The sequence below is a fragment of the Notolabrus celidotus genome, chromosome 20, assembly GCF_009762535.1.
Source record: "Notolabrus celidotus isolate fNotCel1 chromosome 20, fNotCel1.pri, whole genome shotgun sequence".
NCBI lineage: Eukaryota > Metazoa > Chordata > Actinopteri > Labriformes > Labridae > Notolabrus > Notolabrus celidotus.
The window spans coordinates 8694578-8722118 of record NC_048291.1 but is presented as its reverse complement, the minus strand read 5'-3'; the positions used below and the strand labels follow the sequence as shown (position 1 = coordinate 8722118).

At 42.2% G+C, this 27541-nt stretch overlaps 2 protein-coding genes, 1 long non-coding RNA gene and 1 other non-coding gene across 4 annotated transcripts; 3 read left to right on the top strand and 1 right to left on the bottom strand.

The window, feature by feature from the left end:
* The first annotated feature begins 55 nt into the window (after positions 1 to 55).
* Positions 56 to 5728, top strand: LOC117832339 (keratin, type I cytoskeletal 17-like). The gene is made up of 7 exons (XM_034711431.1): positions 56 to 154; positions 1442 to 1570; positions 3461 to 3543; positions 3624 to 3783; positions 3872 to 4018; positions 4147 to 4278; positions 5474 to 5728. The coding sequence occupies exons 1-7, from the start codon at positions 56 to 58 to the stop codon at positions 5726 to 5728; spliced, it is 1005 nt and encodes a 334-aa protein (XP_034567322.1).
* Positions 5015 to 5096, top strand: trnas-cga. The gene has a single exon. It is a non-coding gene; the product is annotated as a tRNA-Ser (tRNA).
* Positions 5729 to 13875: 8147 nt separating the features above from the next.
* LOC117831721 (serine/threonine-protein kinase pim-2-like) lies at positions 13876 to 16821 on the top strand. The gene is made up of 8 exons (XM_034710528.1): positions 13876 to 13990; positions 14393 to 14779; positions 15263 to 15357; positions 15439 to 15486; positions 15612 to 15815; positions 15931 to 16108; positions 16227 to 16397; positions 16513 to 16821. The coding sequence occupies exons 1-8, from the start codon at positions 13939 to 13941 to the stop codon at positions 16599 to 16601; spliced, it is 1224 nt and encodes a 407-aa protein (XP_034566419.1). The 5' UTR covers positions 13876 to 13938; the 3' UTR covers positions 16602 to 16821.
* A 6170-nt stretch (positions 16822 to 22991) lies between these two features.
* LOC117831722 lies at positions 22992 to 24962 on the bottom strand. The gene is made up of 2 exons (XR_004635058.1): positions 24320 to 24962; positions 22992 to 24184 (listed from the first exon to the last, which is right to left on the bottom strand). It is a non-coding gene; the product is annotated as an uncharacterized LOC117831722 (long non-coding RNA).
* Between the last annotated feature and the right edge of the window lie 2579 nt (positions 24963 to 27541).

Sequence of the window (27541 nt, the reverse complement as noted above, 5' to 3'; positions counted from 1 at the left end):
TCTGGGTTATCATGTTCATCATGGACCTGGAGCTCTGGTACATTACAGCACCGCTATGGCTTTGGCTCGAGACAGCAGCAGGAGCTTCTGTTTGTCCAAGGATAAAGTCAATCTGCAGCAGCTGAATATGAGGCTTGCTTCATACCTGCAGCAGGTAAGAGAACCTGAGGTATCACACACAAAATCTCCCTGAATGGATCCAGCAGCAGAAGAATAACTAAATTAAGCAGAATCATCTGTGTTATTACTTTTGTTTGAAAGAAAAAAGAAATACAGCAAAATCCTTATCACTACTTCTGTTGACGGATCCAACAACAGTAAACAGAACCAAATTAAACAATCTAAAAAGTAAAGAGAAATTGCATTGTAGTGTTAAGTTTTGTTACACATTCAAAAAGCAGGTTTTCTAAAGGAAGTTTGCTTTAACTGAGAGAAGAGTGATTTAACTTCTGCTGTTCTATTCATGGAAAACTTTCTTTGTTTTGGGGTTTCGGCATCTAAAATCCATTTAAGCCTTCACAGTGTTGTCATTAAGAGGTTTTATAAATATCTTTTAATTGAAACGATCACAAATTAAATAGGAAGCTACAAATCTGCAAAGATACAAATGACATTTCTGCCCTTAGACAACAAGAAACATTTGTCCACAAATCATTTTATCTCAATTATAGCTGCATAGAACAGCCAACATTAAACTGAGTTTGAAAATATGATGGATGATGGTCTGTATTCTAAGAATAAGAGATCATGAAAGCAGCATAATTGCACAATTTGTAAGTTTTAGTATATGACTAAATTGTCTAAGCCATTCATACCTCAGTAGGTGCAACTCTGTTTATGCTGTAGTACTTCTATGGAGGCAACTTAATGTATGAATAACCTGAGTGCCGTGTCGAATTGTATTGTATCGTGTCTTGTAGTATCATATTGTGTCATATCACATTGTATCGTACCATGTGGTATTGTGTCGTTTCGTACTGTGTCGTATCATGTCATATCCTGTTGTTGTCGTGTCATGTCGTATCGTGACACGTCATATTGTTTCGTGTCGTATTGAGTTATGTCGTATTGTGTCGTGTCGTATCGTGTCGAATTGTATTGTATATTACTTATCCTATCGTGTCCTGTCATATTTTATCTTTTCATGGCATATAGGGTTGTATTGTAACGTATGGTATCTTATCCTATCATGTCATATCGGGTATGGTATCGTGTCGTATCCTGTCGTGGTGTGTAATATCGTATCGTATTCTATAATAGCATACCAAATAATGTGGGAGCTCTAACACATGAATAAAAGAATAAAAAACAAGCACATGAAGAAGAAAAAAAATCAGCTGATAATCAAATGAAAAAGGCCTTTCTTCTCCAGTGATTTGGGTTGAAAACACTAAAGTTGATAATAGATTCATTTTTTCTCTCCTCTGATTGGTGGATACAGGTCCGATGTCTGGAGGCGGCCAATCAGAAGCTAGAGTGTCAGATCCAGGAGGAACTGAACAGGAAGTGTCCTGGAGAGCTGAGAGAGCTGGACAGACACCTGAGGCCGGCATCTCTGCTGCAGGACCAGGTGTGCAGAACAACAGCATACACACATAAAGGACACTGAATGGATCAACAACGAGAAGTAAAATATAACCAGGCTTAATTATAATACACAATATTAGGATCTTGTGTGATGGTGGTTAGTTTAGAAAAAAAAAACATATGTGAAGACACATGCAAATATCTCACTGTAAACTGCTTTGTGCATGAAAAAGGGAGACATAAAGGCTGACCTGGGCCAAATTAATAAGTAAGAAAGAAAATAGGCCAGAAGCAGCTGTGCAGAGGAAATTATGGTGTCAAACTTGAAACGTCTCTAGCCAGTTCAGACTCGTCTACAGGTACTGCTTCTGCTTAAAGGTCAGACCTGTTGAAGCGAGTCTGAAACAAATCTAAAGTGACATCTAGTCAAATGTAAGAGATCCAACTGGATTTTTAACAATTGAAGGTTTCATTGATGAATGACTACCTCTGAATAGAGACATAGTTTGTGATTAAACTGAGGTCTGTTTACGAGGGTGTTTATTCCAGAAGCCTGAGCTTGACTTGACATTTAAGACGTTAGGGTAACTCCCTGTCCAACATGGTAACTACAATTTATTGGCAAGATTGTTTACCCTTGACATTTATCTTGATCAATCCTCACGGCTGCATTAAAGGTTATAGTAGTAGTTAGTTATGGTAAATAAAACTCAGTGATTTGCTCCAAGTAATTACCAATCACATTTCAATAACTCTAGAGAATATCTAGATTACTGGGTTTATTCTAAGATGGTTGTGAAGTATTTTTTCTTCTCACAGATATAGAACAAAATCAAGTCTCAAAAAAGTCTCAAGTTATGGCTATCAAGACCATAAATCAAAGCCCAAACATTAATTAACAGGTCTTGCATCAAAACTATTAAAGGCTAATTTAAGACTAAAACGTCGACAGCTGTACAAAGTCAAAACTCTTGCCAAAGTCATGACTGACAATTGCAAAATGAAAACGCCCCATTGAAGATCATCAAGTTCCAAGTCTAAACTTAGATGTCAATTCAAAACCATTAAATATATGCTAAGTCCAAGTCAAGACTAAGGTCAATTTCAACTATCAAGGCCAAAATACAGAACAAGTCCCAAGTCAAGTCTAAGAAGTCAGGACCATAAAATTTCAGTCATGTACCTATCATGGTTCAAATATTTCAGTCAAGACTGACGATTACAAAGTGAAGCCCAAAAAGTCCCTGATTAAGATCATCAAGTCCCAAGTCTAGAACAACAGTCCAACAGGACTCAAGACCAACAAGTCCAAAATCATGTCCCAAGTAAAGACCCAATGATTACCACAGGTCAGGTCTCAAGTATCAACTACCAAGTTCAAAGAAAATACCAACTGGTCCAAGTCAAGTCCAAAGTGTTCAAATTCATCCTCCAAGTCAAACCAAGAGTCAGGACCCAAAAAAAGGAGTCTTAGCTTAGACCAACAACTGTCAAGGCAAGACAAACAATCCTCAATCAAGGTGTATAAATGCCAAGCCATGAATTTAAACCAACAAGTCCAAGATCCTAAAAAGGAAGTGGTGATCCTGAAGTTTTAAGGCAAGGCCCTAGTCAAGACCAACATTTCCGGGTTGAGTCCACAAGGTCAAAAGTCATGTCCCAAGTCAATATCACCAACTGCCAAGGTCAGGGTCCAACTACCATCAACAAGTCCAAAGTTTCAAGTTATAAGTCAAGAACAGTAACAGTCAAAGCAAACAAGTCCCATGGTTAAGTCAAGAGGACCAACAAGTCTCATGTCACCAGTAAATCCAAAGACATAATATGAAATCAATAAATTCAGGTGATAGACCCAAGTCCCAAACACTCAGTTTTACCCATAATGCACCCTTCACCAAATGTAATTCTTTTAAAATGTGTCTCTACCTCACAGATTGGTGAATGTCTCTCGGCTCAGGCTAAGGTGAGGCTGCAGCTTCTCAATGCAGAGCTCAACTCCTTAGACCTCAAAGACAGGTACTTACTGAACACTCACCTTCATATATAAATATATAGTACATGTAGATATATACCGTCATCTTCTGATGTGTAAAAAGGTGTGAAAAGGAGCATGAGCACCGTAGTCGTCTTGAGGCGGCACTTAACGACTTGAGGGAGCTGGGAGAAGAGTTGACAGTCCACAAACTGCCAGAGTTGCGGAGTTGGCTGAGTGATCACTCTCAACAACTGATGGAGCTGCAGATACAGCACCAACAGGTAAAAAAACAACAACTCACCTGGATTATTCAGTTTATCCAAACTGCATGTACCTCATGCTTTATGGCTATCTGTTCAGGACATGCAGGGTTTCCTGGCCCAGGTGTCAGGGGGTGTTACAGTGAAGATGCAGACTACTGGGTCATCAGACCTGATCCAACAGCTGAATGACCTCAGACAGACAAGTACGCCTCTGATGGCCAAGAACCAGAGTGAGGATTGGGTCAACACTCAGGTATAGAAACATTTACAGCACACTCATACTCTGATAGAACCATAAGTGAAAATAAAAAGCTTTGACCCTTCTGTAACCACAAGTCTGGGTGTATATTTGCACATTTTATAAGAGTGTGTTGTGTTCAGGGGTCAATGTTGAGTTCTCCAGTGGTGACCTTTGACCCAGCAGCAAAGTCAGAGGTTGACCAGGCAGAGCTGGAGGAGCTGAGGAGAACAGCAGCATGTCTGGAGGAAGACTTGAGACAACTGCAGGCTCTGGTGAGATAAACATACTGGAATTATTTTTTTAAATAGATAAATAAAAAAACAGGGAAAACTGACTATTGTCTCACAACCCCCCAATGGTGTAACCACAGCCAGGTGACCATGAAGCTGTAGAGAAATACTCTTTTTACAGAGAGTTTCTAAAGACAAAACACAATGAGTGAGATTATCTGGAGCTAATCTTGGTTACAGATGTCAATAGTTAATCCACTGATGCCATCCTCTAAATGATTGTTTTCTAGCTCTTTGGACAAAGTTTTCTGTTTGACAATTTGTATTTCATTCTCAAAATATTAGCAGTGACTTGATGCAGTTCTGAAGTCAGATAAAAAAGTCAGATTTTTTTTCAGTCACATAATATTACAAACAGGATCCCTGGATCATAGCCGGCTTTTTCTGTTTATCGCTCCAAGGTGAATTTTTTTTGCAATGGAATGAAAGAAACGAAGGCACTTAAAGAAACCAGCTGTGATAGCTGAGTGGAGAAGGAGATAAGTTTAGATTCCATTAAGCTTTCTACCTATAGGTTCAAACCCTGATCACAGAAAAGTGTAACATGTTGTCTTTGTAAACACATCATTCAAAAATGATGTAAGACATTGATGTTTTGGAGCAATCAGATCAAATCACAAACAGTATTTAAATTCTACATCACTTCCTTTAATCCTTTTTATGTAAGAGGTTCATGTTAATTAAATCAACAAAAAGTAGACTCTCCGCTTAGTTTACAGCTGTGATGGCCGAGTGGTTAAGGCGTTGGACTCGAAATCCAATGGGGTTTCCCCGCGCAGGTTCAAACCCTGCTCACAGCGTTGTAAAGTACACAGTTTTGATGCTAAATCTAATCTGGATTTCCCCAAAGGGACAGATGACTATACTCACAGCCTTGCACAATTTGAGCCACTCCTACTGTCATTCCATAAGTGCACTGACACTTGCTTTCAAATACAAAATTGGAGGGTTCTTACATTGTCAGGATTTCCTAAAAACTTTATCCCAAAACTGGTGTCATGTGGAATAGGTATGTAAAGTTGCCCATCAGATGTGATTAAAGTAAGCTTTAGTTATCTGAATATGACTAGCTGTTGTGGATATTTCTGATATGTTGTACCCCCTCAAATGCAGCAGAAGAATCTCCTTCCGCCCCAACAATTCTAAACAGCATCTGTCTTCCTGTCTGACTGTGTAGAACGCAATGTTGGAAAATTCAGGTCTGGAGCAGACCGAGTCCTTCGTCTTGCAGCTGGAGGTCCTGCAGCAGACAGCAGACAGATTGTGTGGAGATCTGGATTCAGTGTTGCAGGCTACAGCTCAGCAGGCTGCAGACCATGAGACCCTGCTGGACATCAAGACAAGACTGGAGGCCGAGATAAATAACTACAAGAGGCTGCTGGATGGACAAAGCAAACAAAGGTATGGGGTTTTACTATTTAACTTTGAGTAGACGTAACATACCAGTTAATTCTGCAGTTTAAGAAAGCTATTAATTTATATCACTGGAACATCATCATGTAACCTGACACAATTGTACCCTACAAGTCCACTGAAACTTAAATTTGTACCTCCACATGTACCATCCGTCTCGTTTCCTTAACTTGACACCTAACTGCATTGGCCTGTCTCAGAAAGTTTGAAGATTTACATTTTTGTTATGTTGGTGTTGCTTTTTTCCACCATTGTGCCTTGAAAAAAATGTATCAACCTTTTCTTACTATTTGCCTAATCTGTATGTGTCCTGCTGTTCACAGGTTCCTAGGTCTACACTCTGACACCATGTATAATACCCCATGTTACCGGGCCCCAACAAGCCCTTCTGCTTTCAGAAGGAACATTACAGTCGACAGGACACTCAGTGTTCAGGGAGGAAATGTTAGGGTATATCAGTGTCGGAACTTCTCGAGAGACAAGATCCGCATCATCCAAAAAACACCTGTACTTACTCCCTTTCCAGAAACATTTACGAAAAGCCAGACAATCAGGAACATCAGCAAACATCCAAAGAGTCAAACAGTGGGATCAGTTAACACGACAAATCTGACAGGGTCACTCCAAATGTCTGAAAACAAGAGGGTTGTTGGTTCTCAGATTAGCCAAAGTTTCAATGAAGGAACTGTTGCCAAGACCTCTACACCTGAGATAAATACTGCAAAAACCACATTGAGTCCTGATAAACAATCTGCAAGAAGTGTTAGTGTTCAGGCCAAACCAGAAACTCCAACTTCCAAACAAACCACCACTGAAGCCTTCAAACAGACAACCATTCACTCTGAGATTGCCAAAGCCACTGTTGATGAAGAACCCTCAGTGAAGGAAGAACATGTTATAACGCAGAAGAATGTAACTGATCCCAGCAGACAAACCGCTACAGAGGCAAAGACAGAGACAAAAACTGTAATTTCCTTGCAAGTAGATTGCACTGAGGGCTCTAATCAGGCCAAGAACCAGGGTCCTTCACAGGTTTCGACTCCAAGTTTGAAGACTCCAGCAGAGGATATCAGGGAAACAGAGGAAGATGAAATTAGAGTATCAGATGTAAAGGGATTGAATACTAATATGACTGAGGATACTCAAGTTAAGGCCTCTGAGTCCTCCCTACTGAATGGTGAGGATAATGAAAGAAAAGAAAAGTCAAAGGAAATAGAAGTATTGACAGAAGCAAGTGTTTCGTCCTCAGGTGGACTGGACCACAAGTCAGTATTGTCAGATTCTAATGGCAAACAGAACAAAGTCATGGAGGGTGCAGATACAGCACTCTGTAGGGCAATGCACACTCCATTTGGTAGCCAAGACAGCAATGGCATAGCCGAGAGTACTGCATCCATTGTGTCTGAATCCCACACTCTGAGGTCAGAGGAGGCTCAGGGTAGGCTTTCTTGTGAGTTGTCCTCGAGAGATGATGGTAATGTTGAAGGAGGAATGAAAAAGGAAGAGGAAGAAGTAAGCGGAGAGGAAATTTCCTTTGCTCTAGAAGTAGTTCAGAGTTCTGTGTGCGATGCGATGAATAGTGTACCCAATGAGCCAATGGAGCATTCCCAAACAGGATCTGACGTTGCACTGCATTGTCCAGACACCGATCTCAACCTTGAGAGTAAAACTGAGGTGGTCTCTGGTGATGTTCACAATGTATTGATGGACCCTGCTGAGATTGACAAAGGGATGATTAATCTAGCTGGTAAAGAAGCACAGTTGAGCACGACAGAGTCAAAAAAGTCTACAAGTCGAACAGATTCTGGTGTGGCTTTGAGCTTATCCAGCACTGAAGAGCTTCTGAATCCAGGAGATGGTCCTATGTTCATTATGAGCCCAACAAAGCCATTCACAGACTTGAGGCCAGAGATATGTCTTAGCCCAATTGAGACAGATCTTGTAATGAGCATGAGTGATCAAGTATTTTGTCCAGTTGATCTAGATATAAGACGTCCTGATTCCCTTCTGAGTCCAGAGGACCCAGATAGGTTTCTCAGCCCAAATGACGACGCATGTTTGAGTCCAGTTGAGGTCAAGGAGTGTCTAAGTCCAAACTTTGAAGATGACGAGGAAACATGCCTAAGTCCAACTGAGGCAAATGTACATGTAAGACCAGTGGAGAAATATGTCCTTACGACAAAAGATGAAGGCGAGTCTCTGTCATTCAGTGGAGACCAAGCTTTGCCAAAAGAGGACCAAAACAAAAGCATCAACATTTCTGTGAGAGATGGTGACAGTGTGTATTTTGGATCATTTGAAGATAAAGTGAGTAGGGTTGGTGTGAATGGTGCAAATAACAGTTGCAAATTAATCAGTCAAGGGATCGGAAGCCATCCAGGTGGCTCACAGTTTAATGGTCCTGGTGAACGTGGTGTCATAGCAGACAAAGAGGAACAGCTTGGTTTCAGAGGCCTGTGTCGAAGAAATGTTGTCAATGCACCAAGTCCCAGAGACAGGAACAAAGGTACAGAGGATAATGCAGACATCAAAAGGGTCCATAATGTATACAGCTGTCCGGGAGGAACAAAGGGCTTGGAAGGGAGCGGAGAAAGCCCATCAGGGGCCACACTCCCAGTGACAAGCCGACCAGAATCAGGGAGCTTTGCTAGAAGAGGCAGTGGGGAGTGGATGGTTTATAGCACCCTTGGACGTCAGAGCAGCCTGGATGAAGGCTCTAGCTTACCCAAGGAAGAGAAAGAACAAAATTCTGCAACAAGCGCACAAGAAACTGGGAGATTTGGTAGTGGAGGGAGTGGAGAGTGGAAGGTTTATGGTAGAAGTCCTGAACGTAAAAGCAGCTTCCCTGGCACAAGAAGTGAAGTGACAATGCTCCTTGCAAGAAGCCCAGCAGAAACAAAATTTGGTAGTGTAGGGAGTGGAGAGCGGATAGTCAACAGTGGCAATCTTAAACGTGCCTGGAGCCTAGGAGGGAGTGATGATTTACCCAACACAGAGAGAAGAGTAAGTCAACCAACCCCCCTGCAGCTGGCAACAAGCCCACCAGAAACAGGGAGGTTTGGCAGCAGAGGGAGTGGAGAGTGGAGGATCTATGGTGGAGATACAGGACGCATAAGCAGATGGAGTGCCAGCAGCAGCTTACCAAATGCAGACAACAAAGAAAGTTCCTTAGTAGATAGACAACTAGCAATGAGTCCACCAACAACTAGTCCACTGGCAATACCTAGAACAGGAAGATTTTCTGGTGGGGGCAGTGGGGAATGGAGGGCTTATGGTGGGAGTCCTGGACGTTTGAGTAGTGTCAGCAGTGCAGACTGTACCCGAGTTATCAGCCCACCAAGTAGTGCACAAAGACTTGGTAGCTCTGGGAGTGGTGGCAGGCTCAGCTCAGGTGGTGTTGTAAGGCGCAGTAGTAGTGTTGGTAGTGGGGGCCGGCTCAGCGGCACATCTGGGAGCCACATGGTTAGCAGCTCTGTTAGATATGCTAGTACTGGCAGTGGTGAATGGAAGCCTGTTTACAGCTCAGTTAGTGGACGTGGGAGCAGTGCAGGGAGTGCAGGCACGTCAGGTGGAGTGGGGAAAACCAGCAGCCAAAGAGCCCAGAGTCCTGGGGGGAGAATGAATGTCAGTATGGGTAGTGGTGGTTGGCTGAGCGGTTCGGCAGCAGGAGGGAGTCACACAAGTAGTACTGGGAGCGGATCCAAACTCAGCATTGGAGGCAGCAATGACAGAATAAGCCAACCTGGTGGAAGGATCATTAGCTCCTCTGGGTCAGGAAGAACCAATAGCACAGGGGGGAGGGTTATCAGTAGCAGTAACCGGTCTAACAGGAGCACAGGCAGTGGAGCTGGAAGTAACAAGGAGAGAATCAGTGTTTGTAAGATGGCGGCACTGTCAATCTCAGCAGCTGGGAGAGAGAGAAGAAAGGACAAAAAAACACAAGCTCAGAAGTCTCAACAGCAACAGAAGCCTGCAGGTGAGAACACAGAACAGCAACAATAACTAAAACAACAACAGCGCATCAAAGTAAAAAAAAACACCAATAATTCCTTTCTTGCAGGTACATCTCCTGTCGTCCAGCGATGGCTAACCACAGGTGTTGGGGTCACCAGTGCTGACCCAGAAGTCTCTGATGACATCATGCATCTGTGATTGGTTAGCTGGGAAGAAAGGAGCGACATCAACCATTTATGTTGAACACACCTGCACATTCATTCAAGAGACAAACCAGTAAAACAGGTCAAACAAATGTTATTTACAATCAGGAGATAAAAAAATATTTGTGTTCAAAGTAATGGTTTATTCTTTCAGTAAACATGTTTCTAATGAGTTAATGGTCTCAATCTCTAGTTTCAAGTCTTCTTCAATACAGCATTATGTTCATTTTTGGAAAATTATAATCTCATATAGTCAAATAGACCAGGAAGCAGGAGATGTAGAGCAGTACTAAGTGTGTTTGACAAGTTGTTACCATGGCCACCTAAAAAAATGTCTTTTTCAATGTTTGATTCTGCTACGAGACACTTTTAGGGGCTGACTGTTAACGGTTTAATAAACTTCATTTTGTTAGAAGCCTGTTTTAGCTAGTCTAAATTAGCATCTTGATTATATCACAGCCAGTGCTAATACTTGTTAACCCTCTCACCGCCACAGCTTAATCTCTTTCATGAAAATGTACTCACTCATGACTTCTAAAAGAATCAAGACGGTGATGGAAAAAATGTCAAACTTGAGTCTGTAATAATGGATGACATCAGAGTGGCAAATATCACTCCTTCTAAAATATAGTCCATCGTCTCTCCTTGCTGAACATGTTTTTAACACTATCCAGTGGTTCACAGTGGTAATGTTTTTTTCTTTATGTTTGATGCTCTGTTTGCATTGCTCATGGTGTTGTTGGTTTCTGTCTTATGGACCAGATCTAACCTGTACAATCTAATCTGAATAAAGCTGATGAATTACAAGTGTCCTCTTTATCTCTTGTAGGATTTCAAACCCAAAATATGATTTTGAAAACTTGACCAGCAGGTATTAAAATGACAATTAACAACACATTAAACTTGTTTTTTGATGACCTGTGGTAGTATGTTACACAAGGACTTCTGGTGTAAAATGGATTTTTGTCACATTAAAGCATGGTTTATACTTACGCGTTGACCCTATAAAGCAGTGGCTGACGCGGACATGAGCACTACATTCTTGTGGGTCGATCATAGACTGTATAAAATATGGACGTAGTATCCCTGATGTCACCCATCTAATCACAGGGCATGCAGTCAGAATTGATTCGATGCATAGTTACATTTTGGAGGAGGTGCACATCCCTACATGCATATAGGTACGGCCTACGCAGACCTATGTGCGTAGGCTATGGTGTCCATTCAATGCAGAAGTATAAACCAGGCTTAAACCAAGCCTAATAAAACAAGAATAATAACAACCATTTCAATATCAACCCTATTTACATATAAATCCATCCATTTGGATTTGCTGGGGTCTATGGCCTATCCCAGCTGATACTGGGTGGAAGGCAGGGTTCATCCTTGACAGGTCAACAGCCTATCACAGGGCAAACATGGAGAGACAGACAACCATTCAGTAACCAACCAACCTGATGAACATGTTTTGGACTGTGGGAACAAGCTAGAGTACCCAGAGAGAACCCACGCATGCACGGGGAGAACATGCAAACTGCACACAGAATGTCACCTGCCCGCAACAGCGCTACCCACTGCATCACTGTGCAGCCCTATTTACATATCAGCTTACATTTTCCTGTACATGCACAGCATATCAACCTCCCATAAAAAAGCTTATGAAGAACCGTGATATTTGCACCACGTTGATATTTTGTTATCTTTTTCTGTCCACTGTCATTTTATTTTAACTGGGATAACCAGCCTGCTGGGTAGACAACAGGTCGATTAGTCAACAGTCTAGTTTGTTAGCAGATTTCTTGATCTAGGCAGATTGATGAGGTCTGCGGGACCGATGGTCAACATTGTCGGTCATCAAGCAGAGAACAGACTTGTTAGTTTACTACTGCAACTTCAGCAAACTTCTGCTACATTTTCAAAACAGTCTGCTGACTTGTTTGTCAGAAAACGTGTTGTTCAGAAGTCTGATTGGTCAGTCACATGTTGGTCTTGGACAGTTTGTGAGCTGGCTTTTGGTTAGCATGGTCAGTTAGCATAATGGTTGTTCAGCCGGCCTGTTGTTTGGGTCACTTTTTGGTCCATGTTGGTTTGTTTACAACTACACTTTGTCAGACGGCTGGCCATTGGCTAGGTTGGTCAACAGACTAATTGGCCAGTGGGCTAAGAGGTTGGTTGGTAGACCGATGGGGTGGATAGGTTGGTTGGCAAGCTTATTTTTAGCTGGATGAACAAAGACAAGCTATTAATGTAAAACTGGTCACTGTGTCTGTTACTGGCTCTGCGGCCCTGATGACAGCAAGTTTATGCACAGGAGGGATAATAGTCCCTGCTCTGGCTTATGCAGGCTGAACTGTTTCACTGCTTTGGTTGGGTATCAATGTGAAGTTGAGAGGTTGCTGATATTAAAGATGGAGAGCCCAGATGTCTTGAAAATAAATGTGATTTTACTCTGAATAACACTCAAATTAAACACACAAAGAATTATACTTACATTGGTCTGAACATATCTGCATCAGGAAATTTTAACATGGCAATAGATGCACTTAAAGAAAAAGCACAGAGGGCAATCTATGCATTAAAAACCAAATAATTCAAGATTAACATTCCAATTAGAATCTGGACAAAAATATTTGATGGCGTAATTGTACCTATAGCTCTGTATGGAAGTGAGATCTGGGGACCCTCAGTAGGCTGGAGCATGGCTCATGGGACAAACACCCAATAGAGGCTCTCCATACTGAATTATGTAGAAGAATCCTACATGTTCAAAGAAAAACTCTAAATAATGCCTGCCGAGCAGAACTGGGACGTTTCCCATTACTGTTAAACATTCAGAAACGGGCAATCAAATTTTGGACACATCTGTATTTAAGCCCAAAAGACTCACTTCAATTTAAAGCACCAAAAACCCAGGAGCTGAACCCTGAAAACTGTCCCCTTAGTCAGCTGGTGAGGAAGCTAATCAGCCAGACTCCAGTCAGCACCGATCCAAAACACAACAAAATTAAACTCATCATGAAGCACTCCAAAGATCTGTATTTAGAGCACTGGAGAAACCAAACAAAGACTCAAAGTAGAATTAATTGTTATTTGACCCTAAACCGTGATTATACATTTTCTGAATATCTGTACAGTGTCAGAGATACAAAGAGGTATCCTGACCAAATAGAGGCTGAGTGACCACCAGCTAGCTGTAGAGACAGGGAGACACAGGCAGACATGGCTGCCAAGAGAGGAGCGTCTATGTGCTCACTACTCTACAGGGGACATAGAGACAGAGATGCACTTCCTCCTCCACTGTAGCAAGTTCTCTTTACTAAGAGATTCCCACTACAGCGAAATTACTAAAATAGTAACAAACTTCCCAACATTAACCCCAGTAGAGAAACTGTCAGTTCTCCTGGGGGAAGGGTCAGCAGCTCCTCTGGCTGCTAAATATGGGTCTGCCTGTCACAGCCTGAGGGACGCACCTTCCCATAATATTTGATTTCAGGTGAAGGTTTTATGAGCATACCGTATCAAATGAGGACATTGAGATATGCTGATACCATCGTTTATTAATGCATATAAAATATGTAATGAATATAATATGTAATGAATATATATGTAATATATGTGTATGAATCTTATGTGCTTTGGCAACATGTCTAAGTATATTGCCAATAAAGCAAAGTGAATTGAAAAATTGAGTCTTGAAAATAAAATTTTGACCCACATTGAGCTACTAGCAGAGGAAGGAAAGAAGCTAGTAGCCTTAAAAATGTTCACATTCAGCACTTTATAACATTATTAGATGCCACTCATGTTGCTTTTTCAATCAGTATAAAGTTACAACCATTAAAGATTTAAATAATAACACTTGTCAGTAGTTTTTAAGTGTCAGAATTTTGATGGAACAGAATGTTTTACTCATTGTTTTCCTCATTTTTATCCTCATTGTGATGTCAGCTCATTGCATTCCATGAAAAGGTCTACTTACACTCAAATCTCACATACACTCACTATTGCTCGAGCTTTGAAGACACACTGACTCTGCTTTTTTGCAAACTTTGGTTGACTCTTCACTAACAAAATGAAGCCCACAAGGTCTGAGAAGACTCTCAAACAGCTGGACAAACAGCAAGGTGAGAATAGAAGTTAAATCCTGAATTGAACAGAATCATAGAGTTAGCAGATGGAGAGAAAATTCAATCATTTAGGGGTTAATTTGTGTGTGAATATTACAGTTTTTCTGAAGTTTTATAATCAATCAGAGGCTTTTTTCATGCTTTTATCTGCTTTGTGACTGGAAAGAAAGACTGCATTTATAAATCATTGGTAACCTGTAAATAAAGGGTTTTCTGTGCACTCCTTTTTCATTGAAAGCATTTATTCAATCCCTGAATTGAACCAACTTTGAAACATATTTCCTATATTTTTATCATCCTGATTTGGTTTCATGTGCCTTACTGTACAGATTGAAGTAAATAAATAAATCCCCCGAACGTTAATCACCATGTAATCATTTTTTAAAACATTATTTCTAGGAAACGGGAACGAATCCCTCGATCAAGACTCCAATGTGGAGCATGACTTCAGGTTGAGGAGCAGGAAGACACAACCTAAAAGGGATAGAGGAGAAATGGATGCCCAGAAACCTGGACATGTGTCCCTGGAGGTGAAGGTGAGCCGGAAGAGAGCCATCCTGGTTAAAGAAACCCCAAAGAAGAGGCTCAAGATGAGCAAATCCACTGATGCTGCAAAATCCATCAATGTGTCGGTGGAATCAAACTCTGGGAACAGAAAGAGAAAGGCCAGCACCGAGGAAGAGAAACCCAGTAAGAAGAGGAGAGACTCCAAGCTTCAAGAGACTCCATCCTCGTCCTCTGATGAGGAACCTGAAAACGCTCGCTTTAAAGCCCACACAAACAGAGGTGAGCTGGGAGTCTGAGGGAGAATAGTCTCTTAATACTTTCACAGTGTGTACACTAAAAGATGTCGTGTCTAATGTAGTCATTCTCCTTCTACTACGATGTAGTATAAAGGGTAGATTAGACCAAAACTGAACCAAAGATTCAATTACTCTTACTTGAGATTCAATTTGAGTAAGTGTGTGTCCCAAAAGACGTATTCACCTTACATTCCTCTAGGCCAACATGAATTTTGAAAATTGTGCCTTTACAAGTAGAGTTTCTGCTTTTTAAAGATTTGCATTATGAAGACATGGCAGAATCCTTTGAATGCTTCCATTAAACTTCAATCACAAAAAATCTCTTAACTTTAGGTTTCAGTGAGTTATTCTCTGATTTGTCACAGCCGGCTGCAAATAACTTTCTCTGTACTTCACACACCTGCTTCATTGCACAGTTTCACATAGTTTGAGTTAGTAAAACTAACACGTGTTTGTGTTCCTGTAGAGAACTATGAGGAAAAGTATCTCAAGCTCCATGAGATCGGAAGAGGAGGTTTTGGATTTGTGTATGCCGGCATCCGTAAAGCAGATTTCTTACCAGTAAGTACCACATGCATATTTCACCTCGAGTGACCTCAGTGTGAGCTGTCGATAAAATGTATGTAATCAATTGTCTTCTAGGTGGCCATCAAATGCATCCTCATGATAGACCAGGACCATGCACCAGAAGTGAGTGAATCAATCCCAGTCTCATCACCTGCATTTTCATTTGAATACATTCATCTCCATCACTTCCATATTCCTGGTTTGTCACAAGGAAAATCATTTTTCTGTCATTCCTTTTTGTTCTTCAGCTGAGTAAGATCCCTAGAGAGGTCGCTCTCATGGAAAGAGCCGGGGGCGGACCAGAATCTGTCGGGAAGCACGCTGCAGTCTCCCTGCTGGACTGGTATTACCTGGATGACGAGCTCATCATCGTCATGGAGAGACCAGATTCCAGCATGAATATGACGATGTATACCCTAACCTATGGAGCTTTTGATGAACAAAAGACAAAAGTACTGAAGACCAATCTCACTTTTCAAAACACCCATCTGGTCAAAAATAACTTCTCCTTTATGTTTCTACATTTTCGTGTTTTTAAATACGTTCATGTGTTTCTCTCTGTGTTAGATCTTCATGGCTCAGTTGGTGGAAGCAGCATTAGACATTCAGAACAGAGGTGTGCTTCACAATGACATCAAAATGGCAAACATCCTGGTAGAATGTGGCTCCAGCATACCCCGTCTCCGAATCATTGACTTCGGTTGTGGCAGTTTCATTCAGAAGAAGTGGATCCGTTCCTACAATGGTATGATGTCCGGGTCTTGCTGCAGCTCATCACTCATTCAGTTTTTTTCCTGATATTGACTTCTATGTTTGCACAAAGCTCTCTCTTTACTCATTTCTGTGTTTTTCCTGTATTACAGGGACCAGAGCTTTAGCCCCTCCTGAGTGGATCACTCATAAAAAATACAGAGCTGAGCCCACCACAGTGTGGCAGCTGGGGGCGCTGATGTACCGCATGCTGCATGATCATTTATTCGACACATTGAGCTACATCACGGGCCAGCTCCGTATTAGCGACAAACTCTCAATGGGTAAGACATCATGTTTTTCATCAAGGGTCTTCAGACTCAAGCAAAACAAAGCATTCATGTGGAAAGTTCTGTTTTGATTCATAACTCTTGAATCCTGTCGTCTCCTTCTTTCCAGGCTGCATTGATTTCCTTAAACTGTGCTTCCAAAGTTACGGAAAGCGTGGCACCCTGGAGCAGCTACACCTCCACCCTTGGCTCCAATAGCCTTTTCTTTCTTTGTGGCACTAAGTGTCAAGCATTATAAATAAATAAATATTGCAAATGAAAAAATATGATTTCAAAGTGTTCAGCATCTGTTGGTTTATGCAATCATGCTTAGGCCTAAGTATATCACTCAGGTGTAGTGACTCAAATAAAACACTAGAGGGCTGCATGTGTTAACTTGTACCAGTTTATCCTGCCTTATTCACTCTGCAAAAACCCTGATGGATACATGAACATCCTTAACAGTTTGTGACCGCTGCTAAGAATTCATTTTGAGTCTTTTATGGTCCTCCGAAGAAAAAAGTGTTCTCCTGCTCATTTAAAGAAATACTAAAATGTGATGTTTTCATCTAATTAAGGCAGATAAATAAAACAGTTTTGGATGAAATGTTATAAATGAATTATTGCTCTGGGTTTAGAGAAACTGGCTGCTATTCTAAACAAAAAACCTGTGAACAGAAATAAACCAAAAAATATGAAATAAGCATGAAACCGAAAACAGAGTTCACAAAGCAAAAACAGGATATTTAAGACAGCAGGAACTCAACTATGAGACCTAAAGAACCGAATATTCAAACATCCAAACAACACATTAGGACATTAGACTAATTAAAAACAATGAGGCCAAAAATAGTTGAAAAGCAAATGTGCGATTTGAGGTTTGATATAAAAGCAGGCAGTGAGGGGGGCAGCCAAACGTGGACGGAGAGTTACAGAGCTCAGGAGCTGCAACTGAAAATGGTCAAAACCCCCTGAGCTTTAATCTAGACTTTAGGACAGCCAAATCTGAGTGTCCTTGATAAACAATGTGGATTATTCATATGTTTTTTAATGTTTTTAGTGCATTTAGCATTTATCTGAAAGGACAGATTAAGAGAGAAAGAGAGAGAAGAAATGTAGGGAGAAAAAGGGGATGACACGCATCAAATCATGGTGAGACAGGTGGTGGATCCTACGACCAGCATGATGAGGACTGGTAGGGGTGCTGGTTCCACCAACTGAACTGGCACTGTGAGAGCAAGAGATTATGAAGGCAGAAGATCAAACATGACCAAAAAGAAAAAATCAGACGGACAAGCTAAGTGAAGGACAGTTAGAGAGATAGATGATATCAAAGAACATTAAAAACAACAAAAATGGAAGAGGAAGTGATTTGAAAGAAGTTACTGATTATCAAGGAAGTACTTTTTTAGGGCTTGTAACAGAAGTCTTGTCAGATTCCGTTACATTACTAATTAACTGGGGAAATTGTTACATGGAGCCTATTGATGTGGCGCGAGCCAAAGGAAATAAGTACATAAATGACATAACATGATTGAAAAAAATTATAAGGCAGAGAAGTGGTGCAGGATTCTTTGTTGTGTTGCGTAGGATGGGTACCTTTCACATTTGAACCAATACGGTACCGTTACCCGGTACCTGGGAATCGGTACCGGCACTCAACGGGACCAATTTTCGGTACTTTTGTGCTTTTATGTAGTAATAAATATTAATTTAAAAAGAAATCTCAAATGTGTTTAATTTAACATATTTATTCAATTTAACATGAAATGAACAGAAACATGATTATATAGGTGATTAGATATATTAGCTGACACTTGCTCGTGGCGTCTAATTGCTCTTTCGGGAGTTTATCAAGTAACACATATGAATGCCTGCGGATGGGAAAAAGTCAGTTCTCCGTCACTTTATAATAACAGGACACACAACTTACTTGTTGGGCATTCACGCACACAGGAACGGTTATAAATGGGGTAGTCGGAGCGAGAGGGTCAGTCTCAACCATAGACAGTAGAAAATAAACTTAATCCTCATGAAGTTCTGCCTCGTGGTGAGTGCGCGCGCCCGTCAGCTGCAGGTTCCGTTTGGCGCGCTCCTGCGCAGATGCAGATGCAGATGCAGAGAGCAGAGAGCAGAGACGTCCACCCGGTCAGTCTCTGACTTTATTACAGGGCGAAAGTATGGAAAATCACCTACTCTTCCACTCCCTCACAGTCACAGGGATGCGTTCAGGTACCGAAACATGGTACCGTTTGATTTTACGTGAGTCGGTACTCGGTAGTACCGACAGAATTCGGTCGGTACCTATAAAAGTACCGAATTCGGTACCCATCCCTAGTGTTGCGGTCAGTGTGTGTCCAGTTGTCGGGTGCGTGGTTAGGCTGCACCAAACTATAAGAAATGAACAGTGAACAGTAACAGAGTTACCATGGTCTACAGAATGTTTTAGCTGTGTAATTGATATAATGTATCATGGCTCCAAACTTGCCTGTGCCGCTCTGTCTCCGCTCCCAGGGTGCACGCGCAAAAGAGTCCCCGGGGAAACACAGCAGTCTCTTTATTGTGCAGGGAGGGTTCCACCGGGAGATAGGTATATGGGGTAGTTAGTGCCCGATGGTTAGTTTGTTTTATGTCCTTTTTAGATTGATTAGATAGAGTGTGTAAATGTACAGTAAGGGGATGAGGGCATGAATAAAACTGGGGGATAATTAATCTTAACATTTGTTTTGGTATTTAGGGGAGTTTTAAAGTATTTGTAGGTGTAGCACCCCTCTTCATGGTAGCACCCAATTAGAGAGGGTATTTAAGTGTGTTCTTTGGGCCTGATCTACTAAGATCCCAAATAACGAGCGCTAATTTGCGTGTGCAAATAATAATTTTGCACGTGCTATTTCTGGGCGTGTTGCGGGTGATCTACTAAGACTGCGTGCGCAAATGATGACGAGTGCAAAAGTGGTGCAGACCGCCCTATTTTACGAGGATTTTGCGTGTGCTATCGGCTGTCACCATGTAGAGTTTGAGAGAACAGAGTGGCCTTAAGCGATAAATGAAGTTTGAAGACATGGAGTTGGAGGTTTAGTGGAGGAGGGAAATAAACACATTGGTGAACTCCAGCAGAGACATCTCAGCGTTAGAAACGCGATTTGGGAGGCCATCTGTGAAAAGGTGAATGATGTGAGAAAAAACAGAAGATCTGCCAATGAAATAAACGCATCTACTCTTCTCCAAAACGCAATCAGTGTTTTGATGGAGTTTAGAGAGCGATTTGATGAGGCTTAAGGCTGATTTATACTTCTGCGTCGAATCGACGGCGTAGCCTACGCCGTAGGTCCGCGTAGCTCCCATACCTACGCAGAGGCCTACGCACGTAGCTGATGTGCACCTCCTCCAAAATGTAACTACAGGTAGAGCCGACGCGGACCGCAAGCTCTGTGATTGGTCCGCTCGACGGCTTTGTCTTTCCCGCTTTCACAGCACTTCCGGGATCCCGGACATCGGCCAGACATCGGCCAGACATCGGCCACACATCGGCCACACATCGGCCACACATCGGCCACACATCGGCCGTGTATTTCATCTCCTCCTCTCTATTCTTCATGTAATCATGTCTGTATGATAAACAGCAACATGTATCAGCTGTAGATTAACAGAACACGCTCTGAATCGATGTGGAAAAGTAAACAGAGATCGTAGCAGGACCGGAAGCAGGCGACCGGCTATCAGAGAGGCCGCACTGCCCTCAGGCGTATCGGAGGAGAATTGCTGCGCGACACGGACACATCGACGCACAAGTATGTGGGGCTCATGTCCGCGTCAGCCCCATAGACTGTAAAAAATATGGACGTAGTATCCGTGACGTCACCCATCTGTTCCTGAGAGCTGTTTTGAAGCAAATCGACGGCAGCTGCCATATTGGTAATGCGGAACTCAACTAGGCAGAGTGTGACGTAGTGTGAGTCTCTTAGCCAATGGCTGTGTGTTCCCGACCGGGATTGACGTCAGTCATGTCCTTATTTGGGCAAAACTCATAATCTTAATATCTTCTTAACCGTCACGTTAGAAAAAAATTCACCCCCCGTACAGTGTATGCCATTAGAGAGATTAGCGTTGTAGGGCCAAGCCGTTTTTTGAACCAGGCTGTAAACATGTTTATTAATGCTGCAAAGATCGTCTTTTTCCCATTCATATCTATGTGGTTTCCGGTGTTTCTGCAGCCAGCCTCAAGCGGATTTTCGATGTATTGCAGTTTATATCACTTCCGCATTGGCTTCATCGTTTGAGACCGGAGTTTGCCGCTTGGTCAGCCCCTGCTGCGTAGGGGCGACGCAGAAGTATAAATCAGCCTTTAGTCTGCCACTCTCAAAGTTAGGCGTCACTTGGATGAAGACAGTCGCCTCACTGTCCCAGGGAGCAACTTTCGGGTGAACGTTTTCAATGCCTGATATCATCATCCAGCAACTGTCCCAAAGATTCACCAGCTTAAATGGAACTGGGAACATGTTTGAGTCAATTCGCCCCAACACACTGCTGCAAGCACAAGATGAGGAGTTACGCAGAGCTGCCTGGCGCAGCTCAGTGAGCGCTCATTCTCCAAGTTAAAACTAACTAAAAACCCCTTGATGAGCACGATTGGACAGAATAGACTGAGTGGACATGTCATTTTATCTATTGAGAATGACAGATCAAAGAAAATGGACATACAGTGCATCGTGGACAAGTCCGCGGAGCTTGAGGCTCGTCCAAACAGTGGTGAGTAGGCCGAGTACTTCATATTGATTTTTTGTTTTTATGTGAACATGTGGGCCGCTGTGCCAATTTTAATAAACTTTATAGCTGTTGATACAGTGGCCTACTGTGCTCTCATTAGTTGAAAAAGTTAAAGTGGGTGTCAGAATGATGCGGTTGCTATCCGTGGTGCTGAACTGCTTTGATTTTGTTCTGTTTTATTATTATTATTTTGTTATCTTGGTTTGATTGACTAAAACATTTAGTAATGCTTGTAAGCCCAGCTTTTGCGGGCATGTTGTAAAGAGATGGTAGGATGAGCTTTACAGTGACCGCAGCCAAGTGTGCGTAACGCTGTGCCAGTTTGCACCTGCCTTTCAAACGTGCTAAATATAGACGCAAATACAGCGCGCGCTATCTGCTTCAGGTTTGATAGATCACATTGCGTGTGCTAAATGTTTACATTTGCATCTCCTCCTCCCAGTATCTTGCGCGTTCTGATGATCTACATGTATTCTGCATATTCATGAAGGCAAACACGCTAAATGATTTGCGAGTGCTATTTTGCTCATTTGACAGACGCAATCCTCGGTGCTCCCGGTTAGTACGTCAGCTTTGCGCGCACTATCAAGTTTGCACGTGTTTTTATACACGCAAACCTTTAGTAGATCGGGCCCTTTGTGTCTTGAGGGTGATTCTGTCTTGGGCATGTGGCTGAGTACTCTGTGTTTTATTGTTGGTGTGAATTGTGCTCTGAAAATAAATGCCCACCGAGTTTTATTTTGCAATCTCCTAACTCTGCCTCCTTATACGGTCATGACCGCTCCGAGGTCTTTCTCACAGGGCTGAACGATTAATTGCATTTGCAATAAAATTGCGATATGATGAAACGCGATTTCTAACCGCAAAGGCTGCAATTTGACTGCTCAACGTGACTTGCGAGCAGAGCGTAGCAGAGCAGGGAGAGAAGTCAACGTTGCGTTTTAACCTGTCGCACAATGGCCCCAGGCTCCAAAGAAACTGACACTGCAGAAAGTTTAGTACCAATTAGGGGCAGCACGTCAGTTGTGTGGATTTACTTGGGCTATAAAAAAAAAGAAGATGCTGTGCAACGACAGGTAGTGTGCAGAACCTGCAAACGTTTTCATGTCAAAAACAATGCCAAATGCGTTTATCCCTAAATCAAAATTTCCTTCACGACACAATGTATATAACTGACGGTATTAAACAGCTACAGATCATATTGAGGAGTTCAAAATGTTAACACGCTGAATATCAACGTGAGGAAAGGGCCTATAAATAATCTCCGCAGAAACGAAGTCATAGAGGGAAGACTCAGACTACAACATTACTGCAACAGGACAACTGAACAGAGACAATTTCAGACTCATAGAGTTCAGTTTTCTTGCTACTCGTTCTTATTGAGAAAAATCAGCATGTGAACGTGGTCAGGTCTTGCAACAAGCCCACCAGAAACAAAATTTGGTAGCGTAGGGGAAGGAGAGCGGATAGTCAACAGTGGCAGTCTTAAACGTACCTGGAGCCTAGGAGGGAGTGATGATTTACCCAACACAGAGAGAAGAGAAAGTCAACCAACAGCCCTGCAGCTGGCAACAAGCCCACCAGAATCAGGGAGGTTTGGCAGCAGAGGGAGTGGAGAGTGCAGGGTCTATGGTGGAGATACAGGACGTATAGGCAGATGGAATAACAGTGTAGCCGGTCTGGCCATACACTTTCTCCAGCTGCCAATAGTAGTACTCTACGTAGTGATGCGATGAGGCAATGAGGAGTTATGTTTCTGTACAGCACTTTGTGTCCGACTGCTGTTGTTCTTAAAGTGCTTTATAAATAAAGTTGAGTTGAGTTGAGTTGAGGAGGCAGGACTGAAGTTTCCACGATCACAGGAGACATTTATTCTGTGCAAAACACAATCTGTTTAGTACAGCAACGTGTTGTTGGGCTTCACATGCACACCTCTCTCCTCAGTAGGGAATTTACCGTCTCCATACAAAAATATAACAATATAAACCTGTCTCAAAACCAAAGAAATTAGAATACATTAATGAAAAATAAAGACAATAAGCTCACATATCTGTGCAAAACACAATCTGTTAAGTACAGCAACTTGTGGTTGGGCTTCACATGCACACCTCTAAAGGGGAGACACAAAATTGCAGCATACTGCATGAGAAACCACACACATGCTCCATTAAGCTAGCTTAAGATTGGAAAATTAGCATTTCAACTTCAATGCTATACTTAACTCATCAAAATATCTTGCACAACGTACATCACATGTAAAAAAAAATGTCTGCAAAAAATGTAACACTTTAAACCGTGTTGTATCACTGAATGAACTCTAACATAAACAGACACTTACCTCTCCTCAGTAGGGAATTTACCGTCTGAGTAGCGCGAGCGAATAGGAAGCGACTTCATCACAGGAAGCCCGCGAAAATAAAACAGATTTCAAAATAAAATACAAATATCCATAAAATAAATACTGAAACATGAAAAATATAAATTAAGATGTAAACTGAAACTGAGGATGGACTTTTGGTGAATTATAAACCTATTATTTTTACAAATTAGTTACACCAGCAGCAGCTTACCAAATGCAGACAACAAAGAAAGTTCCTTAGTAGATAGACAACTAGCAATGAGTCCACCAACAACTAGTCCACTGGCAATACCTAGAACAGGAAGATTTTCTGGTGGGGGCAGTGGGGAATGGAGGGCTTATGGTGGGAGTCCTGGACGTTTGAGTAGTGTCAGCAGTGCAGACTGTACCCGAGTTATTAGCCCACCAAGTAGTGCACAAAGACTTGGTAGCTCTGGGAGTGGTGGCAGGCTCAGCTCAGGTGGTGTTGTAAGGCGCAGTAGTAGTGTTGGTAGTGGGGGCCGGCTCAGCGGCACATCTGGGAGCCACATGGTTAGCAGCTCTGTTAGATATGCTAGTACTGGCAGTGGTGAATGGAAGCCTGTTTACAGCTCAGTTAGTGGACATGGGAGCAGTGCAGGGAGTGCAGGCACGTCAGGTGGAGTGGGGAAAACCAGAAGCCAAAGAGCCCAGAGTCCTGGGGGGAGAATGAATGTCAGTATGGGTAGTGGTGGTTGGCTGAGCGGTTCGGCAGCAGGAGGGAGTCACACGAGTAGAACTGGGAGCGGGTCCAAACTCAGCATTGGAGGCAGCAATGACAGAATAAGCCAACCTGGTGGAAGCATCACTAGCTCCTCTGGGTCAGCAAGGACCAATAGCACAGGGGGGAGGGTTATCAGTAGCAGTAACCGGTCTAACAGGAGCACAGGCAGTAGAACTGGAAGTAACAACAGAAGCCTGCAGGTGAGAACACATACTTTACACAGAACAGCAACAATAACTAAAACAATAACAACAGCGCATCAAAGTAAAAAAAACACCAATAATTCCTTTCTTGCAGGTACATCTCCTGTCGTCCAGCGATGGCTAACCACAGGTGTTGGGGTCACCAGTGCTGACCCAGAAGTCTCTGATGACATCAAGCATCTGTGATTGGTTAGCTGGGAAGAAAGGAGCGACATCAACCATTTATGTTGAACACACCTGCACATTCACCCAAGAGACAAACCAGTAAAACAAGTCAAACAAATGTTATTTACAATCAGGAGATTAAAAAATATTTGTGTTCAAAGTAATGGTTTATTCTTTCAGTAAACATGTTTCTAATGAGTTTATGGTCTCAATCTCTAGTTTCATGTCTTCTTCAATACAGTATTATGTTCATTTTTTCCCCGTAAAGTGTGTGCCGATAGAAAAATTAGCTACGTAGAGCCAAGCCGTTTTTGAACCAGGCTGTAAACATGTTTATTAATATTGCAAAGATCGTCTTTTTTGAATTGGTGTCTATGTGATTTCCGGTGTTTCTGCAGCCAGCCTCAAGCGGATTCTCGATTAATTGTAGTTTATAACACTTCCGGATAGGCTTCATAGTTTGAGACTGGAGGTTGCCACTTGGCGTCGATGTGTCCGTGTCATGCAGCAATACCCTGCCAAAATGCTTGAGGGCAGTTTGGTCTCTCTGATTGTCGGATGGCATGTTTCTGGCCCCTCTATGTTTTCCAACTTGCTTTTTCACAGCGATTCCGAACCTATTATATTACTTTAGAGCTGATATATGTTGCTGTTTATCATACAGCATTGATTACAGGGAAGAATAAAGAGGACTCAATGGAGGAGATGAAATACATGGCCGATGTGTGGCCATTCTGAAAGTGCTGTAAATGCAGGGAATACAATGCTGCAGAGCAAACTAATCACAGGGCATGCAGTCAGCGTTGATTCAATGCAGAGTTACATTTTTGAGGAGGTGCACATCCCTACATGCATATACCTCTGTGTAGATACGACCTACGCAGACCTATGCGCGTAGGCTATGGTGTCCATTCAACGCAGAAGTATAAACCAGTCTTAAACCAAGCCTAATAAAACAAGAATAATAACAACCATTTCAATATCAATCCTATTTACATATACATCCTTCCATCAATTATCTTGACCGCTTATCCCATTTGGATTTGCTGGGGTCTACCCAGCAAATCATGCACATAGGTACGGCCTTCGCAGACCTATGTGCGTAGGCTATGGTGTCCATTCAATGCAGAAGTATAAACCAGGCTTAAACCAAGCCTAATAAAACAAGAATAACAACAACCATTTCAGTATCAACCCTATTTACATATACATCCATCCATTTGGATTTGCAGGGGGCTATGGCCTATCCCAGCTGATACTTGGTGGAAGGCAGGGTTCATCCTTGACAGGTCAACAGCCTATCTTAGGGCAAACATGGAGAGACAGACAACCATTCAGTAACCAACCAACCTGATGAACATGTTTTGGACTGTGGGAACAAGCTAGAGTACCCAGAGAGAACCCACGCATGCACGGGGAGAACATGCAAACTGCACACAGAATGTCACCTGCCCGCAACAGCGCTACCCACTGCATCACTGTGCAGCCCTATTTACATATCAGCTTACATTTTCCTGTACATGCACAGCATATCAACCTCCCATAAAAAAGCTTATGAAGAACCGTGATATTTGCACCACGTTGATATTTTGTTATCTTTTTCTGTCCACTGTCATTTTATTTTAACTGGGAAAACCAGCCTGCTGGGTAGACAACAGGTCGATTAGTCAACAGTCTGGTTTGTTAGCAGATTTCTTGATCTTGGCAGATTGATGAGGTCTGCGGTACCGATGGTCAACATTGTCGGTCATCAAGCAGAGAACAGACTTGTTAGTTTACTACTACAACTTCAGCAAACTTCTGCTACATTTACAAAACAGTCTGCTGACTTGTTTGTCAGAAAACTTGTTGTTCAGAAGTCTGATTGGTCAGTCACATGTTGGTCTTGGACAGTTGGTGAGCTGGCTTTTGGTTAGCATGGTCAGTTAGCATAATGGTTGTTCAGCCGGCCTGTTGTTTGGGTCACTTTTTGGTCCATGTTGGTTTGTTTACAACTACACTTTGTCAGAAGGCTGGCAATTTGGCTAGGTTAGTCAACAGACTAATTGGCCAGTGGGCTAAGAGGTTGGTTGGTAGACCGATGGGGTGGATAGGTTGGTTGGCAAGCTTATTTTTAGCTGGATGAACAAAGACAAGCTATAAATGTAAAACTGGTCACTGTGTCTGTTACTGGCTCTGCAGCCCTGATGACAGCAAGTTTTTGCACAGGAGGGATAATAGTCCCTGCTCTGGCTTATGCAGGCTGAGCTGTTTCAATGCTTGGGTTGGGTATCAATGTGAAGTTGAGAGGTTGCTGATATTAAAGATGGAGAGCCCAGATGTCTTGAAAATAAATATAATTTTATTTTAATAACACTCAAATTAAACACACAAAGAATTATACTTACATTGGTCTGAACATATCTGCATCAGGAAATTTTAACATGGCAATAGATGCACTTAAAGAAAAAGCACGGAGGGCAATCTATGCATTAAAAATCAAATTATTCAAGATTAACATTCCAATTAGAATCTGGACAAAAATATTTGATGGTGTAATTGTACCTATAGCTCTGTATGGAAGTGAGATCTGGGGACCCTCAGTAGGCTGGAGCATGGCTCATGGGACAAACACCCAATAGAGGCTCTCCATACTGAATTCTGTAGAAGAATCCTACATGTTCAAAGAAAAACTCTAAATAATGCCTGCCGAGCAGAACTGGGACGTTTCCCATTACTGTTAAACATTCAGAAACAGGCAATCAAATTTTGGACACATCTATATTTAAGCCCAAAAGACTCACTTCAATTTAAAGCACTAAAAACCCAAGAGCTGAACCCTGAAAACTGTCCCCTTAGTCAGCTGGTGAGGAAGCTAATCAGCCAGACTCCAGTCAGCACCGATCCAAAGCACAACAAAATTAAACTCATCATGAAGCACTCC

Coding starts and splice junctions, on each gene's coding strand:
- LOC117832339 (XM_034711431.1), top strand. CDS start 56: ATGGCTTTGGCTCGAGACAGCAGCAGGAGCTTCTGTTTGTCCAAGGAT. Junction 3,784..3,871: donor TGCAGATACAGCACCAACAG/GTAAAAAAACAA, acceptor CAGGACATGCAG/GGTTTCCTGGCCCAGGTGTC. Junction 4,279..5,473: donor TGAGACAACTGCAGGCTCTG/GTGAGATAAACA, acceptor CTGACTGTGTAG/AACGCAATGTTGGAAAATTC.
- LOC117831721 (XM_034710528.1), top strand. CDS start 13,939: ATGAAGCCCACAAGGTCTGAGAAGACTCTCAAACAGCTGGACAAACAG. Junction 16,109..16,226: donor GTGGATCCGTTCCTACAATG/GTATGATGTCCG, acceptor CCTGTATTACAG/GGACCAGAGCTTTAGCCCCT. Junction 16,398..16,512: donor TAGCGACAAACTCTCAATGG/GTAAGACATCAT, acceptor CCTTCTTTCCAG/GCTGCATTGATTTCCTTAAA.